Source organism: Dicentrarchus labrax, unplaced genomic scaffold (assembly GCF_905237075.1).
Source record: "Dicentrarchus labrax unplaced genomic scaffold, dlabrax2021, whole genome shotgun sequence".
Classification (NCBI taxonomy): Eukaryota; Metazoa; Chordata; class Actinopteri; family Moronidae; genus Dicentrarchus; species Dicentrarchus labrax.
In genome coordinates this window covers 27,120,202-27,135,422 of record NW_026136718.1, presented here as the reverse complement: position 1 = coordinate 27,135,422, position 15,221 = coordinate 27,120,202, and the positions used below count along the sequence as shown (strand labels likewise).

Below are 15,221 nucleotides of genomic sequence, written 5' to 3'. Positions count from 1 at the left end.
GTTTTAGGTTAGGTTTTAGACGTGATGAAGACCTCAACAAACCCTGACAACACCACTCACACAATACATGAATGCAACTTGTGAATCCACACAGGACAATATTAAGGATATTTCCCCTCATATTTAAAAATGCCTCTACTTTGGGTTGTGGAAAGAAGCTACCATACAGACTAGGTACTGACATCACGTCCTCTATAGCCAGTTGGCACAGGGATCTTGAGGAAATGTCAGGAACCAGGCAGATTGTAGGGGACAAAAAGCAGATACTGGTGTGGGGGAAAGACTTGCATTGGAACTATAACTCACCTGTTTACATTATATTAAGGCTTAATGTTATGCATAATTAAGGACTTGGCCACTTTGAGTGACAGGTGGGTGCCAATCTGACACATAATGGCAGCCTTTCATAATATGTCACATAGAATTGTAATGTAAATTAGATGCAAACCTAGGCAACCATAGGAAGATTGAATCAAGTCAAAAGCTCCACTTGGACCTTTCTTCAACATGTTTAACAAATAGGATATTCTTGTAATGCTATAAATCCACTTTACATTTAACACAACAAACTCTCTCTCTTGTTGGGTGTTAATAATAATATCTTAGATGCAGTGAATGTTTAAGCCAAATGAGGTACATGCCAAGGAAACTTTATTTAGCTTGCATGATATATGAGCATTGGAATTGCCTCCAACTGCAACTCAACAATGATAGGAGTGAAACATCAATAAAGTCCAGCCTAACTTGTTCTTTTCATTCACTCATGTTACATTTATACCACAGGTTACGTGTTTGGCTCCAGTAGACTTTATCTAGGCTTATAAATGCAATGAACCTCACTGGCTGGTTAAAGTGACTGCAAAGTGTCACACCAAGGAAGAACTGGATCTGATTGATATTTTATTGGTGAAAGACTTGGACTGTGTCTTCCAAAATCAATATGCTGATGTCTAAATCCAATAAGGTGATCTCCCACATATGGACATACTGTATATGTTACGCTGAAACTGATAACACGATAAATCAGCGTGTTCCTGCTCATAGAACAGAACCTTCAAGGTTTTATTTGAAAGCTGACATACTCTGCTGGTTTTTAGAACCAATATGCACACAGAAGTTCCATTTCTAGCATGCAAACATTCAAAATCAGTATGTGGAGCTGCATATTGATTCTGGAAATTCCATACTGGAATTGGATAACATATTTTGGATGAAGGACCTGAGAATGTGACAAAATTGGTATGCATAATAATGCATTTCCACACAGAGGTTTCATCTCCAGTATCTTAAACCAAAATGCAAAATCCAGATGTAGAGCTGCCTGAAACTGGAAATTTTGTATTGAATCAGGAGGGAGGTCTTGGTACATTAAGTTTGAATTGTGATTTGGAAAAGTGAATAGCCTTGCAATGTGACATCCAAGAATCAATATGCTGGTGCGTTGAAATGGTTTAATTTCCTCTATCTTAAACTAAAATCTCCTAAAATCTGTATGTGGACCTGCTTTATGAGTTTAGAAAATATTGATATTTGAGGGCAATCTTGGTTTTGGACGTTTACATACTAGATTTGAAGTGTGACTTCAAAAACCAATGTGCTAATATTCCAACTTTCACATATGCATAGAGAGGTTCCTTTTCCAATGAAAAAGATAGCACCCAAATCCAAGCATATTGGATATGAATGGATTCATATGTTTGTTTTTGTTTAAATGCATCCTTCTATCTTTGGGATGTAAAATACCTGGAATTGGACTTCCAAAATCAATACCCTGACTTTATCTGACCTTATCTTTAAATGTCCTATTGCAAAAGTGAGGGTTAACTGAAATATTTTCCCTTTGAAAGTAAACCTTCTCACAAGGAGGTACCAGAACACACAGACACTATGCAGCTGTCAGTGTAGAATGGATGCTGATGCTCCAGCATGAGTGACACCTGGGACCACTAGACATAGTTTAAACCCAATTTGTTGTGTTGGGGAGCAGGAGTCTGGCTCTATTAAGAGTGGATGTCAGGCTGCCGAGGGCCACACCAATCGATAGCAGATGTCTTTATGTACACTCTGCTTCAGAAAGACTTCTTTCTTAACTGGATATTCACAGACAGACGGTGGATGACAGTCTGTTGGTTAGAGAACAGACAAGATTCCGTTGGCTCTGATGCACTTTTTTCCATTTTGTTTTTTGTTTGTTTCGTTTATGTTCTGTTCTGGTCATTGCAGTTCCCAATATTTTTTTATTAGATTCATTTTTTAAGTGCCTGACAAGTTTTACATTCTATGGTTTGCAAAGTGGAGGTACGCCAATCTCCACTTTACTTTACGTCATGGTTCTTAGCTACTGCATCAGACTTTCCAACTAAATATCAGATGTAATGGTATGATATATTAACATGATATGTCGTTCCTGTACCTCAAAATTTCTGCCCCTTGAAGTTTGTCATGTATCTTCCAGAACATTGTTCTTGGAGTACATTGAAAGCCACAAGAAACCAAACCATCAAACAGATGGACACATTAACTCTCGAATGATGTCTCTCTTTCCCTCTCACACTCTTGACTGACTTCTCCACACCTCTTTATTTTCTGTCCGGTTGTGGCTTCCCCATAGCTAGCGCTGTTGGTTCATTTGTTACAAAAATAACACTAGCTCAAAGCTCTATAGCTGAGCCTCACTGTTGCTGTCTTTACATTCATTTAGAAATGCAAATAAACAATAGGAAGTTCCTATCTTTCTATTAACAAAGCAATACCTAAACTCATGTGTCCTATCCTATCTCAGACCGCCTATTTTATCTTAAGAAATCACAGCTAGAACTGTAAACTCGTCATGCCTGTTTCTGTACACTGTAATGCAATAAGTTATTTTTTTTAAGTAACACTAACTTAGTTTTGTAAGAGACAGAAACATTCCTGATTGAATATATATTACTAGGTATTTTTATTAACTTTAGTTAGTTTACTTAAAATGTCCAATGTAATCCATTTCAACAGTTTTTTGGTTAAATTAACTAATGTGGTTTTTCAGTGTGTTTAAATTATAAGACTGCCTGTATTCTATACTGAATATAACAACAACGTCTGCCTCACTTTGCTTCTCACTAGCTTCTCACTAGCTAGCTAGCTTGCTATAATGGACAAGAAAAGCTCAGGGGCCCTATCTTGCCGATCTGAAACGCAAGTATCAAACGCAAAACGCAAGTAGCTTTGTGGGTGGATCTCGGGCGCTGTTGCTATTATGCCGGCGGGATAAATGACTCTTGCGCCCGGCGCAAATCTAAAATGGGTTGGTCTGAAGTAGCTACATTAGTCATAGGTGTGGTTTGGGCGTAACGTGCAATAAACCAATCAGAGCGTCATCTCACATTCCCTTTAAAAGCAGCTACATTAATTCAATCCTAAATGAAGAAAGGAATTTTTCCTAAAATGCAGTTGTTGTACCAAAAATGCTAAATGTCAGCCTAAACTAAGATAAGATAGGATTAGGAGACTTAGGAAATTTCTGTTTCTGCCCCAGAGACCTATGTTTGAAACAGACTGATGAAGCCAGCAATTTAACAGATTCCCTGTCTGAAAAAGGCTTATGCCAGCCCTGTGTAAACTGGTGTCATGTCCAGGGATGTGTCCTTCCTTTTGCTCAGTGTGTGCTCAGATAACTGCTCAGCCTGGGACCATAAACAGGATAAGCAGGTACAGACAATGGATGGATGAGGGTCTCAGTGTTAAAACACCAGGCTTTGTATCTCAGCTGCCAATGACCAGTGGGTAAAATGTTTTTTTATATAGACTTGTTTCCCCAGCAAAACAAAACCATCCTTGAGATTTATTTGGTTTTACAAGGTTAGAGCTATGTACAGGACGTGAGCACAATACTGACTGATAGCACAAAAACTCTACTTTCTATGGGCAAGCTCATTCAAGCACTTCCTAATGCAAGGCAGAGACATTCTCTCTGTCTGACTCTGTCTTCCTTTAGAAATCAATTTTATTACTGACTCTTCACAGTAGGGATGTTTCCAAATATTCATGCAATATTCAACATAGCACAAATGATTCATATATTACAAAAATCAGTTCTGTACATATTTGTTGAGTATTATTCGTATTATTGAGTTTTAATATTCTGCCAAAAATCACTTGACTAAACTGCAGTTTGTGCATGTTTTAAGCTTCTAAATCACCGTCAAATCATGCATTCTTCAAGTTAGTGCGGATCATGTTCCAAAGCTTACAAAGTGAAATCTATGTAGTTTTTCTCATCCCAGTATCCCAAGGAATTGCAGCCATGTAGGATGATTCAGAACTTCACGATTTACGTAGTGTCAACATTCGGTGCCAATATAGGGGGTGAGGCAGAAAGTTAGGGTGTGGTGGTCGAGGTGGTGGATGGGTGTGCAGCATCTCAGGCTTTCATGCAGCAGAGTTTGTGTCCCGTCACAGATCTGCAATCAATGCTCCCATTCAGTTAATGTTAATATTAGCTACAACCTGTAATCTTTTCCTAAACATACCCACATCCTTAGTTCCTTAACCCTGACCATACCTTAACCTTAAAGCTGCAGTAATACATATTTTTATTAAACAATGTGTTGCATGACTATATGTAACTTGAAAGGCATTGTTTTTATTTATCACTTAACTTTGCAGTTTCTCTCAACTCTACTGAACCTTTTAGCATCTTTCAGCTCTTTGTTTTGGTTTAACTGCTCACAGTTTAACTGTTCACTCAGTCTCCCAGCACTGTCAGGCAGGCAGCAGTTTATAGAGAAAAAGCTCTGATAAACTGACTACACAACCTTCCCAGCAATAAACAGCAGCCAGACAAAGTTAGAAAATAGCAGGTGAACATAGTGAAACACTAAATAGCCAGATTTTCTCCTATCCAAGAGCTAAAAGGGGAGTGAATGTTGTACTTAAATTGATCAGGCACAACTGAAAAGGAATGCAAATGTTCCTCCATTTCTGCTGCATGTGTAAATTGGTGACTGTTTGCTAATATGTTAGCCGTATCAACTTTACAACTCAATGTTGTGTTTCCAGCTTGTTGTGCTGCCCCCAAGTAGCCAAAATCTGCGTTTTAGTGACCTAACGTTAACTATAACCACTTTCCCCTAACTTTAACTATATCGTTTTTCATGCACAGATATTGTAGAAAGTGAAAAGTAATGTAAATCATTAAACATAATCTAGTGTTTTGCCAAACCAATGGCCCTTTCTCACAGCAGAAAGCCCAGGTATTACTAAGCAGCAAAATGGAATTCCGTCCTTCATTTTGTCATTTGCACCTGTGTTGTGGCATGTCAAAAACGTTTCCACTAAAAAAAAACGTTTTCCATTCTTTTCAGTACAACTTATATCAATGTCTGTTCTTTTATTTTTGTCAGTAGTATTTTATCATGGTATGAAAGTGCCGACTCATTTGAAAGTCTGCTGCTGACTTATGTGTTTGTATGCTGGTCAGAAATCAAACTTATGAGAGCTGGCTGCCACATAATGCATTCATGAGCTAAAGTATGTTGCAGCAAAATAGATACAAAGCAAACATGGACATTGTGGTGAATGTGACAACTGCTTGTATTCATTGATTAACCTTTTTATATTAATTTACTTAACTAACAATGTCAACACATATTTATTAGGAGAGCCTGAACACCCTACTCACAGGAGCCTCACTGGGTCGTATAATGGTGTCATATGGTGGTAGATACAGAATCTTCACAGTGCCCTGACTTTGAGTCTAAATTGTGTGCTGAAGGTCAGTGTTCCTTCACACCCTACAGCTCACGACCTGTGTCTTAACAGATGAAGAATCACTCCATTTACTCTCTAAGACTCTCTGTTGAGCCACTTTAAGAGAAATCAATGTACTTCAGCCCCGAGGAGAGCAACACTCTGAAGTCTCTGCCATTCTGACCTACAAATGACTACTCTGCTACCCCCAAAGGCTCGTCTGTGTTTATATATGTGCTTTGCTGTGTGTTTGTGTGTGCGTGCGTACCAGTGCGTGTGACAGGAAGACAAAGAGACATAGATAGAGGGGTCTTTAAAGGACAATAATTCATATGGTGCGGCGTGTTTGTAACTTAGTTGCGGCAAAAACTTAAGCAGAGGTCAAAATATGAATGAAGAGGTTTTCATATTTCACATTAGTCTCTGAGTGTCAAATCCGAGCAGTTTAGCATAATTTGGCCTGTAAATGATAATTGGCTGCAGGTTGGCTGGCTGACACGAAACTTTTTTGTGTTCAAGCTTCTAAAATCCATTTGAATCAGGACTGAGATTAACATGCTACTCTTGACACCAAGAGTTGCTACATACATATAGAACGGTAGGGGAAACGGTAGGGGTAGAGTAACATAACACTAAATCTACTTGTTTGATTTAGTAAATTATATGTATGGCCACTTTTATTTGGTGTTATTTGGAACAGACTTATATTTTATATTTTCTAATTTCCACTGTTCTTCAGTTATGCAAACTTTAAACTTCCTCCATATTTACATATTGGGTTGATAAATTCAATATAGCATACATTTTCACAGCATTTATTGCTTTGTACAACAAAGTCATGCTCCTAGTTTGAAACAGAAATATTGTTTTTATTCACTAATTAATTCCAGTTTTCCCGTCTTCTCCTTTAGTGTAAAGCAAATAAAACCGAACACATTCCGCAGATTGTTCATGTTAAAAGTTAAAACTTTCTTTAACAAAACAGGTAAATAAATAGAGGTGGACGCACAAACTAGCAAACACACAAACCTTGAGACAAGTGAAACATAACAAACACACTGCAAACAAAGAGTAAACGAAAACAAAGAGTAGGGCCTGTGCGTGAGGATATGGTGGTGAATGTGTTGGTGTGATGTGAAAGTCAACAGAGACTGGCAATAAACTTGTCTGTGTGTGGTCTGTGTGTGTGTGTGTGTGTGTGTGTGTGTGTGTGTGTGTGTGTGTGTGTGTTTGTTTTTGTGGGACACATTTTTGTATCTTGTATGCTTTTAATTTGAAAATCCACAGTGTTGCTTGAGGGTAGCTAATTGATTCAGAGCAGCAGTGCTGATCAAAACCAGATTGATTCTACTTTGAAAGATCCTATCCATATGATTTAAACATATACAAATAATCTGCTTCAATAACATCTTCTCAAAAATCCAGAATCTATAAATATGTAAATGTATTGGATACAAGATGTCTCCTACTAGAGATTTAAGATCAGCACAGACACAGACTTTCAGCAGATGAATGTGAAAACTAACTCTGCACCTACATCAATCTGCACAGTGAAGCTGGAAGCTCAAACATCCATGTGAATTAACGGTAAGAAAAACAGACTTTTGACTGGAGAGGGATTTATACAAAAAACACATTCAGTCAAGATAAAGTGGCAAAATAAAAGTTAATTGAAAGAGTAAATTGAAAATAGTTTCATTCAGTTTAAGCTGCAGAAGGTATTTTGAACACACACAATGCAAAACATTCCACCTATTTCTCTCCTGCTTCTTATCACTCCACTAAGCCCCTCCCCACCAAACCCATAAATTTGAACAGCAGCAGTTGCCCTATGAAACCTTGTGCCCGCTCTCCACCGCGACTGCCTCAGCAACACTCTGCCTCAGCGGCAAGGGACAAGAAACAGCTGAGATTTCTCAGGAAGTGGGGCGCCATATCATTAGAGTGTCACACCAACCTCAGACACAGAGAAGTCTGTCAATAGTATGTCTAAAGTGTATAAACTGAGCCAAGAGGAGCAGAAGTCTAGTTTTCTCTCCCGCCAGTTGAATTACAATATGCTGAAACATTTGTGTGGCATTTCTGCCTAATGATGGCAAAAAAAAGCTTCTACCCCAGCTTTAAAGGACCAGTGTGTAGGATTTAGTGTCATCTAGTAGTGAAGTTGCAGATTGCAACTAACTAAATATCACTTGTGACTGTATTTAATGACCTGGGAATTAGAACGGGCTGTCAGGTGTGTAGGAGAAACTACACAGTGGCTGCGAAACTAAAAAAAACATGCAAAAGCCCGATCTACAGTCTGTGTTAGGTTTGTCCATTCTGGGCTACTGTACCACTGGTTTAAAATGGTGGACAACTGTAGATAAAATTCCTATATTCAGGTTATTATACACTAACCTGCATTTATTTGTGACTTTACATCCACCATGATTAATGTGTCCACCAACACCATCTGGAGGGGAGGGGTTGGGGTGGATGGATGATCGGTTCTTGTCAGATCACATCTTTGCGGCCGACACTATGCAGATTGTCCCAGTCGTTGAGAATCACTGTTCTAGACCCAAAAAAATAAAAAAATGCGTCATGCCTTGTAGCGCACACGAAATATAAGACATTGTTATGCTATCTCCTGTCTGTCATCCAGAATTAATTCACACATAACTGTCATTTGGAGTTGTAACTTGAAAAGAAATCAGAATGGGGATGCTGTGGATTTAAATGTGAAGAAGGTATGTTAAAGCTAAAACAGCATGTTAAGTTGTCCTTTGAATACATTTGATTTACACAAACCGTCCTTCCAGTGCCAGTGCCCCTTATTGGTATTCTACGAACAAAATGGAAAAAAGAATATTTCAGGTTTCAGACTGACACTACTTATCCCATTGAGTAAAATCCTCTTACACTTACAATATGGCATAAGAATAAAACCTTTTGACTAGTGCAAGCTGTGGCCAAGGGCAAACCTATTATCTGAAATCATCATTTTAAAAGACTACTGTAACTATAGTTCTCAAGTCACATTCTGCTTCTGCTACGTTATTCATTGACACGCTCCTCTTTCTTTCTCTCTCTTGATAGGAACCTGTTATACAGCCTTCCAGGGAAGACTCCTCAGTTTTCTATCCTCAGGTTCTCACAGGAAGCCGCCCTGCATTGCAACGTCACCAGCAAAGCAGTCAAACGCAGCTCTGCAGAGAAGGAAGTAATTTGCCACAGCACCATGACCCAGTCTCTGTCTCTCATCCTCAGGGCCATCCGGTCTGCTGAAAGGCTGGTGTGCTTTGGCTTGGACTTGTTTGAAAATTACCCAAATGATAGAATATGATCCTGACTGACACACGCCCACCAGTGAGCTTCGATGCACTCCAGAGCAAAAACTGCCACTGATCAAGTCTATCAAGTTTAAAGGTGCAGTATGTAAGAATTTTAGTTGAAAACATTAAAAACTTTGTTGACAGAACAGTTTTGAAATTATGTCATCTAGACATCTATGTATTGTGTTACAAGAGATATCCACTGAAGTTAGCATGTTAACCAGCTTTGTGCTTTAAGAGGCCATAGTTAGTGGCTGTAGTCAAACTGGCCCCCGTCGGTTTCAGAGGCTGTGTTCAGTCCTGAGAGGTTGGTAAGCCCAGTTCCATTGCCTACACCAGTTCTAGCTCCCAGTCTGGTGCTGCTTCCCACCAGCATTCCCCACTGGGCCCCTCTCCCCAAGGCCTGTACACCTCTGTCTGCAGTCCAGTGAAACACCAACACTCTCCTGGTGCTCTGAGCTCCCAGACCGGACAGAGTCAGCTCATAGACATAGATACAGCTAATAGGACGGGTTACTATGGTGATATACAGTACCCTATTTATTTCAAGTATGAATTTGACAGGTGGCCAATTCTTACATATTGCACCTTTTAAATAAAATGCAAATATTAAAATACAATTGACCCTCCAAACGAAAACCATGTCTTACTCACTCTACAGTGCTGGAAAATCTAAGAATCAGAGGGAATCCACACATTGACACTGCTTACCAGAAAAGAGATTTAAACTCCCAAACCATCGCTTATTCCCATGGTTCCACTCTTCCTCAGTAACTAATATTGAATCAGTGACAACAATATGCAGTCCAAAATATAGTGAGAAGTTTTAGACTTTTTGAATGGTTTTCATATGATGTATTGTAAAAAGAAATCTGTTTTCTGATTGATGAATGTATTGAAACTAACTAATTGCACACTAGCTCTTAGATATGCAAATAATATTGACACAGTGGGGTCGTTCAAATTGCACTATATCTTCTTCCAATGAAAGTACCTGTAATAAGAGGCAAATCCCAGCACAGGAGGTTTTGAGAAAATACTTGTTATCTGATTAAGGAAAATGTCAAAATATACGTATTCTGTCTGTACAGGTGTAGCCATGTTTACGATAGAAATGTGTTAAATGATACACACACTAGGAGTTGGGGGTAAGCTGAAAAGTCCTTGACCATGTCCAGGTTAGGTCATTGTCCCTTTGTGATGCTACTTGTTTCCATAGGTTGCTCATAAAGGGACATTGTGGTATTTTATAACCTGGGTCTTATTCTTGTAATTGTGTGTCAAACTTTGTACTCACCACCGACAATGTAGATATACAGGAAACACAGGGTATATCGGAGCAAGCAGCTTTCTAAAACTTGAATAAAATATTAAGTATGAACCAAGTGCTAGCTGAGTAACCAGGTAGCTATCCAGTTAGCTACCAAAGCTAATCCAGGGAGGCAATTTCTGTGTTTCATTTGGACTCTGAGACAAGTCTTAAATTATTTACTGTTAAACTTCATTTAGAAATCTTTGAGAGGCTCATGCAGTTTGCCCTGATATGCACTGTTTTTCTCAAGTTGTTCTTCATGAGTCGGAGATGGGAGAGCAAAGATTGCATTAGAATGGTCAAAGTCATGAGATTATGGTTAAAAAATAGGCTACTGGAATTATCTTTGGATTAATTATATAATTGTTTTACCTGACAACCGTACAATTCTAACACCCTATTACCCATAAGGGCCTAGTTATGCAATAAGCCATTCTACGATCAGTGTGGCATTTTATGGCTCGCCACTTTTGTTAGAGCAATAACTCGTATTTAAAACACAGAAACACAGCTACTCAAGGAATCGCTTGCTTAAAGCAATACAAATGAAACTGAACTTTTTCATCCTGCAGTGTAGTGAGTGAACAGCATCTAAAAGTCACTCATCACTGCAGAGACCTGGGTTCAATACCTGGTTACCAATGCCTCTGGCTTGACCTGGAGCTCCAAATTACACCCGCAGTAACTGGCAGTGCTTGCAGGTGGGAAGCTGGTGGGGGACTATGTCCTTGTTGTTCACACTAGCTTCTCCTGCTGGTAAAACTGGTCCAGCTCTTCACTGCCAGGTGAAAAGAAGCAGGTGGTGATGTCCTTTGTAGGAGGCACATGGTAGGTAATCTGTGACAGACCAACAAGGGGGGTTGGCAATGACAGAGACCAACAGCTAAATATGGGAAACAATGGGGGAAAATGATAAAGTAACATACTAATATTTATAGACAAACATGGCTGTTATTAAACATTAACATCTTGATCATTTCTCTCATCTAGTCTGAATCACACCATACTGCTAAATGCTGCCATACTACTTGGCTACCCATAAAGTCCTGTGTAGCATTCATAACAATCATACAGAGTAGATGTGGCAAAACCCCTCAAATGTTTTAGCATAAACAAGTGAAATTAAACAGCATCACAACACACAGTAATTCCAGCTGGATGCATTTACAACCATTATGCACTGTTTGACAATTGCGCTCTATCTCCACTTGTCATTCTCTCCCATTTTCTCAATGACTGTGCTGCTTCCTGCAAACTCTTAATGTTTTAAGTGGCAACAGCCAGTGTTATCTCTCTGCGTCCTCTTTCTCTTTATTCTCCTCACATTCTCTTGCTAATGAATGCCGCCATGCAGTGATCTCTCTCATTGTGCAGCAGTTTGCTCTGCTCATGACTAGAGATTTAGGAATCTAAGGTGGATGTGCTGGTTTTAATAGCCTGCACAAACCCGAATAGAGACCTGAGCAATGAATCTTTTTTTTGTTACTGTTTAATAGCTAATTATTAATATGAAATGGTATTCAAAAAACATTATTATTGTGAGGAAGAGCATTAGTGTTTGTTGGTTTATGGTTCTCGAGCTGTAACCAAATCGCTCAATATAACCACCCAAAGCTGCAAACCACAGTTCAGCAGCTCGAGCAATCCTTTCAAATTACAGGGAGTCCTGTGATTCAACATTTATATGAAAACTACTGGTAAATGGGGCTTCAGGTTTTTTGTAGTTAGGCATGATGTGTACTAGAGTAGTCTTTGTGTGGAAAGAAATGAGTAGAGCACTATTTTATAATATCAAAAAAAAATTTCATACCTTAACTTGTTTGTAATAGTTTGAATGTGATAGACTTTTTTAGCATGATGGAAGGGTGGGAGGGCATGGGATGGATTTCGCAGCTTGTAATTTCTTATTAAGTATGAATTTTTGTAGAGTTTACATACTTTTAAAATGTTCTGAGAAATGATTTAGCATCTGGAAAGACACCAACAGCATTGTTTGCAAATTGCTTCTTTAATTGCCCACATAGTTGGTTTATTCTTGGTGTTTCCACAGTCATAATGATGCATTCAAAAACGTTCATGTTTAGTCTCAATAATATGGTGTTTCTTTTAAATGAATTACATCTCCATTTGAAGCAAAGATTTGATACGCAATATTTTATAAGGTAAATTGATCATTTGTATTTAATTGTCCAGTTTGCAGAACTAATTTTAGAAAATAAAAACTTTTCAGGGATCAAAAATATAAATGTTCATTGCTTTAAATCATGTGCCTTTTATCAGAAAAAAAAATGCTTTAATTTAGTAGTATGTCAAATGGAATACCAAAAAATTGATTTAGCTCCAGATTTTCATCAATATGATGCACTATGAGAGGTCCTCTCCTCTGAGCAGACAGTCAGCTGTAGAATCTGATCTATTACCCACCACTGTGTATTTAGTGTACTGTAAATGTGCTTTTCACTAGAACTAGTTGACGCTAGCATTAAAGGGATAGTTTGAGTTGTATGAAGTACTCATCCATAGTCAGTGTATTAGTTACAGTAAACAGCAGTCAGCCCACCCCCAGCTTGGAGAGGCAGACAAGAGCATGCAAGCTAAACCATGTGCTGCTGTGGCCGTAACAAAACCTGCTTTAGTCACCTAAAAACAGGCCCTTCTAAATGACTATCCCTTTAAAGTGTGTTCAGACAGCATGCAAAGTAAGTTTTAGTGGCACCTTTGTTAGCTAGCTACAGTCGGATTGGCTGCCCCAACTTCGCATGAAATTTAGGTTATGTTCAATCTGAATGCACCTTTTTACTAGCAATGTTAACAATAACACGAGGCTTTGCTAAAAGGGACTAGTTGCTAGTTAACAGTGTAAAGACAAAATAACAATAACTGTAACTATCCTGTGTTGTATTATCATTCCAGAAATTCAGTCAGTCCAGAAAACGCTGAGTTGCTTAAATAGACAAAAAGATGTTGGTTTTAAATATATATATGTATATGTATATTATTATTATTATTATTATTATTATTATTATATTAACAGGGTTAATAAGTAATTAGCCAGTCACCACTTCCAGGAAGTCAAGTTATGAACACTAATCAAGCCCACAGGAAGAGCACCAGGCTTTGATTTGACATAGTGGCCAAACTGTACAGCAATGGTTAGGTTTATGAAATTGGTTAGGGTAGAAATATCAGGGTAAGCCAATCAGAGGCAGAGTAGGGAGGGACATGCATGGATTCATAATCTGACTTCCGGGAAATGGTGACTGGCTTTTGAATTTAAAGTTCACTGATGTGCTTGGTTTCTATGTCAGTCTTGTAGGACAACTTTTGCCATTTTCAAAACACACTAAACACACACACACACACACACACACACACACACACACACACACACACACACACACACATATACACACACATTATATTTAAAACTTTATTTTATCTTTTTGTCTATTTATCTTATTTGCTTCCAGGAATGAACCAGTGGTACGCCTACTATTGACTTCAAATCACCATCTTGAATATGAAAAAACCAGTAGGCTATGTTCCCCATTTGAGAGAAAAGTTGCATTGTTGCTCTTCGTTCATTTTATAAAACCAGTGAATATTGTGTATCGTCTTATAGTAAGACATACTGTATATTGATGCTGTCACTGTGGCACAAACTTAACATACTGTAAGAAGCACCAAGTCCTGGAGGGGCACCATCAGGTATTGCTGTAGGTGTCAGGCATTTTAGTAAAGTCTGTCAGTTTGCTGTATTGTATCATCATTCAACCATGTATGACATTACATACTATAGCATGGACATAGATATAAATGTGTGACAAAGCATACACTTTATAGATTTCTAACATTTTGAAAATTGATTTTGGTTCCAGTTGGCCTGATGTGATACAGTATAAAAAGTCTGCCTCACAGCATGACTCTTCAGCATCTGTTTTGGCTATTTAGGTTTGTACTTGCATGATAATACATCCATCATACTCGCTCAGTACTGTGCTATGACTTCATGCTTATATGTTACGCTGTTGTACATAAAGATCTGCTCAAAAATGTTTTATTATCTCTTTTAGTTGGCTTAATTAATGACTCGAGGTAACTTAGAGAGTACAGGTACAGGTATCCACTATTCTAAGGTCAGTAAAACATAACTTTACATAAATGTGATGATTTGGAGTACAAAATGAATCATTGCACAAGCAGGGCCTACCTCTAAAGAGGCCTCAACTCACAGGTTGAAAAAGACTTGGCTTGGTTGACCCATGAGCTGTTTACTGTGTACAGTATTTATTTGGACAGTTGGAGTAGGTTGACCTAATATGCAATGTTAGATCATTTTTAACAGAATGAGACAATCCTGGAGGCTGCTGTATTGTGGCATTTGCACAAAATTGTTCTCTGTGATGTTACTGTTTCAAACGAATTCTCAAATGAGCCTTTGCATTTACGCAGAAGTAATGCTCACACTGTACTCTGTTAGTAGTTTTCTGAATTGTACTTTTAAAAACCAAAATAACAAAAAAATCTGAAATAGTTTGTAGCATATGAAATGTTTTGAAATGTAACTTTTAAATAAGCTGACTGTGACATTCATTCAAATTGAACACTGTTGTTAATTCAATCATCTGAGGATTCACTATGGCCTGGTTTCTGTATGCATGACAAAATAACTTCAGTAGTTTATGCAGGGATTTTTCTGGCATGTTTCCTTTCCTCTAAACTGTTGGAATCTTGTTGAATTTTTAATGCAATAAAGAACATTTTAAGCATCTGCCTTTGTTCCTGTGAGTGCCACAGACTGTATACAAATAATGTTGTTTTTGCTGACCCCCAGTACTTTAACAAAGTATGTGTCTGTACAT

General features: G+C 38.2%; 1 protein-coding gene and 1 long non-coding RNA gene across 6 annotated transcripts in view; one reads left to right on the top strand and one right to left on the bottom strand.

Annotated features, from left to right (window-relative positions):
- Positions 1 to 15,130, top strand: part of LOC127350801 (inactive N-acetylated-alpha-linked acidic dipeptidase-like protein 2) — a 479,274-nt gene extending 464,144 nt beyond the window's left edge. For all 5 annotated transcript variants that reach the window (XM_051377800.1, XM_051377799.1, XM_051377804.1 and 2 more), the window contains one exon: positions 8,812 to 15,130. In XM_051377800.1, the coding sequence (XP_051233760.1) occupies positions 8,812 to 9,058 (247 nt within the window). In that variant the 3' untranslated portion in view covers positions 9,059 to 15,130. The remainder of the gene's footprint in view (positions 1 to 8,811) is intronic.
- On the bottom strand, positions 3,968 to 8,611 carry LOC127350848 (uncharacterized). Its single transcript, XR_007880659.1, has 2 exons — positions 8,131 to 8,611; positions 3,968 to 4,442 (listed from the first exon to the last, which is right to left on the bottom strand). It is a non-coding gene; the product is annotated as an uncharacterized LOC127350848 (long non-coding RNA).
- Positions 15,131 to 15,221: the final 91 nt, after the last annotated feature.